Source organism: Phyllostomus hastatus, unplaced genomic scaffold, assembly GCF_019186645.2.
Source record: "Phyllostomus hastatus isolate PE091 unplaced genomic scaffold, TTU_PhHast_1.1 phas_contig_17, whole genome shotgun sequence".
In the NCBI taxonomy this organism is placed as follows: domain Eukaryota; kingdom Metazoa; phylum Chordata; class Mammalia; order Chiroptera; family Phyllostomidae; genus Phyllostomus; species Phyllostomus hastatus.
The window spans coordinates 12118663-12124149 of NW_025333664.1; the positions used below are offsets into that span (position 1 = coordinate 12118663).

Sequence of the window (5487 nt, forward strand, 5' to 3'; positions counted from 1 at the left end):
CTTGGAACAGATACTGGGAGAAGGCTGCAGGCTTGAGGACCATTCAAGACATCCATTAGAAGCATTAGCAAGCCCGGCCTCCCCTCTCTCCATAATGGGCTGAATGCTGGCTTGTCACAATGCTAATGGGTGCTTGGCTGCCCAGAAGCCGACTATGGCCAATGCCTGCCCTTCCTACATGGATTTTAATGACAGATGAGGGCTGTCGTTACTGTCCCCGTTCACAGGCTCTTACCAATGCCTGAATTACCGAGCCTGCGCCAGCCCTGGTCGTGGGCATGAGAGAGGGGTGTTGGGCTGGAATCTAAAAAGCACCGTCGGTGTCATCAACGAGCACCGCCCTGGGCTTTGGGTAAGAACAGACACCAAGCCCCTGGTCCCTCCTGGGAGGGCCTGTGTCAGTTTCTCCGACGCTGGATCGCAGCCTCGGGGAAATCAGGCTCTCGGTCACGTCAACGACGGGGAAGTTACAATTCACCAAGGACACCTCCTCGGCAAAGCAGAGCAGGAGCCAGCCGGGGGCGGGGTTTGGTAAAGTGAATGTGATCCCAGGGACCCCTCATTCCTCACAGGAGACAGCTTGTTTGGCGCCACGAGGATTGCCACCAGTCCAGAGTAGGGTCCTGCCAGAGCTCAGGGAGCCCCAGTGAGTACTGACCAAGCCATGTCCCCCCACTTTGGGTTTTCCCCCTCGAGAAGGAGTGGCTACCTTGTACTTGGTGCAGAAGAGAGAGATGAGTGCTGGGGACAAAGGGGACAGGCTGGGGACGTTCTTAGGGCACTTGGCAAAGTTCCTATCCTCCTCCTTGTGCATACACGATAGGACAGTGCTTCCTTGACCCTGGAAGTTAGGCGTGGCCATGAGACTCATTTTGGACACTGCACTGTCAGTGGAAGCGACAGCTATTATTTCCGGGGAAGGTAGAGGAGAAGGGGAGAGGTGGTGTCTGAAGGGATGATGGCTGAGTGTTCTCCAAGACTAACTGGAGACACTGATGCACAGATTCAAGAGGTCTAACGAGGAAATGAAACAAAAATCACGGTTCAACATCAGAGGGACACCGTAGGAAAACCAAAGGTAAAGAAAAATTCTTAAGGCAGATCCACAAAGAGACATCGGTTGCCTTCTGAAGAAGTCAGCTGTCAGTGGAGTTCTAGCTTCTCAGCCACAGGGTGGATGGAGGTGAGCAGAGACTGAACTTGGCTTCGATGTGAAGAAAGAAAACACAGCTATACTTACCAACAATCTCTTTTAAGAACCAGGTGGAATAAGGACATTTTTAGACAATCAAAACCAAGAGAGTAGTACGTCAAGAGGAAAGTCTAAAAGGTAAACTCCCAGCAGAGACGGCGTGCCCCCACTGGTAGGTCTGAGCTCCAAGGCCGGCGGGGCAGACACGGAGGAGGAGTGAAAACCACAATGACGATGGAAAGTGACAACAGCAACAGTCTTCTTGCATTTCTAAAACTGAGGCTACAGATACAGGCCGGGCAAAAGCAGGTTTTACAGTTGTGTGTTTGCGGAGCACAATGCACCCTGGTGTTACTATTGACGAGTTGCTGTGTTCTTTGCCATACAAACTACTGCGAAGCCACGGGAGCCCGCCGCTGCCCGGGGCGGTCGCATCGGTCAGGAGGGGCAAACGAAGACCCAGCCCTGCCTTATTCAAGCAGAGGGCACAAACACTGGTACTAACTTTAAATCCTGGTAGGTTGCCTATGAATGTTTTAACTGGTAGAGTCACTACCCAATGGTAAGTGTATAACTTACAAAACAGTAGGAAAACATCAAAAAATATTTTAAAACTGTCTATGTAAAGTAAGGAAAGAAAGGAGAAAATAAGCCAAAGAGTAGCATGAAAGAAGCATAAAATAAGATAGTCGATTTAAACCCAAATATATCAGGAATTATGTTAAATATTTAAGTTTAAAGACAGATAAATGACAACGGATGTCCCGACCTTAAACGGCAGCTGCCCCAAAGCCTCCCCGCCCTCCGAGAGTGCTGGGCAAGCAACCTTCCCCTGGCGACGCGGGCTGCCCATTGTGACCACCCGGATGGCCCCTTGACATCACGCGCTGTGACGCTCAGAACCACAGGGGGTGGGGTGGCAGCACACACCTGCTCCACCTCCCTGCAGGGCTGCCGTGGTTTCTGACTCTGCTGTTGAGGGTTCGTCGGGCTCACGTGCCATTTGGTGACTCTGCCCGCTGTGCAGCTGCTCCTGGCAGCCCCTCGGCCCTTTCCTAACCCACCCTCCTAACCCACTCCAGGGAGCAGGGAACTCGAGTTAAGAGCTTTGCCCACAGAGTCCCCAGGGCCAGCACCAGGCAGAGGACAGGTCCATCCTTCTGGCCAAAGGACTTTTCCCTGAGGGGCATTTCATTCTGACTCTGGGTGGTGAGCTGCTCCACTTCCAGAGAAACTGGTCATGGAGCCAGAAGCCTCAGAAACTTGCCCTTACGACCCTCACCACCGTGTCCCACTCAGCAGATTCCAGTACCACCTGGCATCGTGCAGGAAAAAGAACCCCAAGAAAGCCAAAAAGATGGCCAGCTGCAAATACAATGCCTGCCATGTGGTCCCCATCAAAAAGCTGGAGGAGCACGAGGCAGCCTGTGCCAACAGGAGCCCAGTGGAGGAGGAAGACAGCTGGAGCCCTCGGAAAGTCAGCTTTCCAAGTCCAGAGCAGAATGGGAGCGCCCCTCCAGAGTCCCCCTGGGTCCCCAACCCCGATGTCTGGAACGTTGATGACACTAACAGCCATCCTGTATTTGTCCTTAAGACTTTTGTGCCCCAGAAGCTTGTTTGTGGAAAAGAGGACCACCTGCCCCATCCATGACCACCCCCCAGAAGATCCTCCAGCCAGCAGCAGAAAGGAGCCACCGGCCTCTTACATGCACGGAAGGAGATGCAACTCGCCAGAAAAAAAGGCATGCAAAGCAAACTACACTGGGATTTCCTTTTCTTTCCACCTAAGCAGATTGGTAAAGATCAAAAGTCTTAAGAACATTCTGCTGGCGCAGATGGGCAAAGGATCACTTTTATAACACTGGTGAGGTTAGTTGGTAAACTTCCCTGGAGCATAATTTGACCAGAGCTCTCAGAATAACCGGTGCACCGTGCTTTGCTGGAGCACTCCCACTGCTAGGAGTTCAGCCTGCAAGTATATGCATGCTTGTGGAACGTGAGGTAAGCATAAGGTTATTCGTTGCAGCATTCTTTGGAGCAAAACAAAAGGTCAGAAATGACCTAAACACCCAGCAGGAGGGCTGGGGAAATGAAGGATGGTGTGGCCATAAAATGGAAGAGCTTGCTGCCCTGAGGAAGAGTGGCGGGGGCGGTGGGGGCTCCTTCTGTATGAACACGAAAAGGCTAAGGCACATTGTTTCACACAGAGGCCAGCAAACGGTTTCTCTAAAGGGCCAGAGAAGAACTATTTCAGGCTTCATGAGCCATGCCGTCTCTGTCACAAGCCTTCTGCTCTGCCCCAGTAGCATGAAAGCAGCCACGACGAACGGACATGAACGTGCAGCCCAAGAACACTCCAGAAGCTGGTGACGGGCTGAATTGGGCCTGTGGGCCTGTGGATCATAGTTTGCCAAGCCTGGTTGAACTGGTAAAGGCCAAGTCCAGAACATTCTCCATATCACGCCGCCGTTTTTGGACCATTGTGAGAGAGGACACGTAGAGGTGTGTGCTTGTATCTGCACACGGTTCCTCCTTGAGGAGACACACAAAGCCTGAAGCTTGCCATCTGACCCCTTACGGAGAGGGCTGGGCTTCTCACTCACCACGGGCAGTGGGCCTCCCCCGGGGAAGGGACCGAGGTGACTGCGGGTCAAGGGGGGGAAGCACTTGCTATTCCAGGCCCTTCAGTGCCACTTACATGTGAATGGATGCATGTGAATGCATGTGAATGCAGTATCTGGTCAAAAAATTAAAATGCCTATTTTTTAGCCCTGGCCAGGTAGCATGGGTTGGAGCAGTGTCCCGATATGACAGGGTTGCAGGTTCAATCCCCAGTCAGGGCACATACAGGAATCAACCAGTGAGTGTGTAAATAAGTGAAACAACAAATCAGTGTTTCTCTCCTTCTCTCCCCTTCCTCTCTAAAGTTAATCAAGAAATTGTTTTTTAAAAATAAAATACCTATTTTTAAACAACACCAAAACGACCTAAGTCTTGAAAGTTCTATCAGGAGGAAATCTTAACTGCTAAGCTTTTTATAAAGTAATCATAACTTGGCCACCCCTGACCCCTTCAACTGATTCTCCAAAGGATTAAAAATTTCTTCTTGAGGACTTCCGGCCAAGATGGAGGTGTAGGTAGACGCATTGTGCCTCCTCGCACAACCAAAACAAGGACAACAACCAATATAAAAAGAACCAGCACTGACAGAAAATTGAACTGTATGGAAGTCCAACAACCAAGAAGTTAAAGAAGAAACAGTCACCCAGACCTGTATGAGGGGCAGAGTTGGGCAGCCAGGCAAAGAGGACTTGCCGCGAAGTGGTGGATTGTGTGCAGACCAGGCGGTCCCACGTTCGCCTGCAGGTAAACCAGGAGGAACAACTGGGGAGTGAGACAGACCGCACAACCCAGGGTTCCAGCAACGGGAAATAAGGCCTCAAACCTCTGGTTGAAAACACCTGTGGGGGTAGAGGCAGCAGCAGGAGAAGCTCCCAGCCTCACAGGAGAGTTCCTTGGAGAGACCCACAGAGTCCCATAATGTACACAAGCCAGACCACCCAGGAGTCAACACCAGAAAGGCCCACTTTGCTTGTGGGAAGCAGGGAAAGTGACTGAAATCCGGCAGAGAGCGGAGCAAGTGCCATTGTTCCCTCTTGGACTCCTCACCCACAGATAGCATCACAACCCAGCAACTGGGTTGCCCAGCTCTGGTGAACACCTAAGGCTCCGCCCCTCATACATAACAGGAGCACCAAGGGAAAAAAAAAAAAAAGGCCCAAATGAAAGAACAGATCAAAGCTACAGAAAAAATACAACTAAGCGACAAACGGATAGGTAATCATCAGATGCACAGTTCAAAGCACTGGTGGTCAGGATGCTCCAGGAACTCAATGGGCACTTCAACAGCATAAAAGAGACCCAGGCAACAATGAAGGTCGAATTATGTGAAATAAACATCTACAGGGAACCAACAGCGATGGGAAGAAAACCAGGACTCAAATCAATGGTTTGGAGCAGAAGGAAGAAAGAAACATTGAACCAGAACAGAATGAAGAAACAAGAATTCAAAAAAATGAAGAGAGGCACCTCTCTTCATTAGGAACCTCTGGGACAACTTTAAATGTTCCAACATTTGAATCATAGGAGTGCCAGAAGGAGAAGAGGAAGACCAAGAAATTGAAAACTTATCTGAACAAATAATGAAGGAGAACTTCCCCAATCTGGCAAAGAAAATAGACTTCCAGGAAGTCCAGGAAGCTCAGAGTCCCAAAGAAGTTGGACCCAAGGAGGAA

General features: G+C 50.5%; 1 protein-coding gene across 1 annotated transcript; it reads left to right on the plus strand.

Moving 5' to 3' along the window:
• Positions 1–2432: 2432 nt before the first annotated feature.
• Positions 2433–2843, plus strand: GTSF1L (gametocyte specific factor 1 like). The gene has a single exon (XM_045832600.1). It carries the CDS (start codon positions 2433–2435, stop codon positions 2841–2843), a length of 411 nt encoding a protein of 136 aa, XP_045688556.1.
• The last annotated feature ends 2644 nt before the right edge of the window (positions 2844–5487 follow it).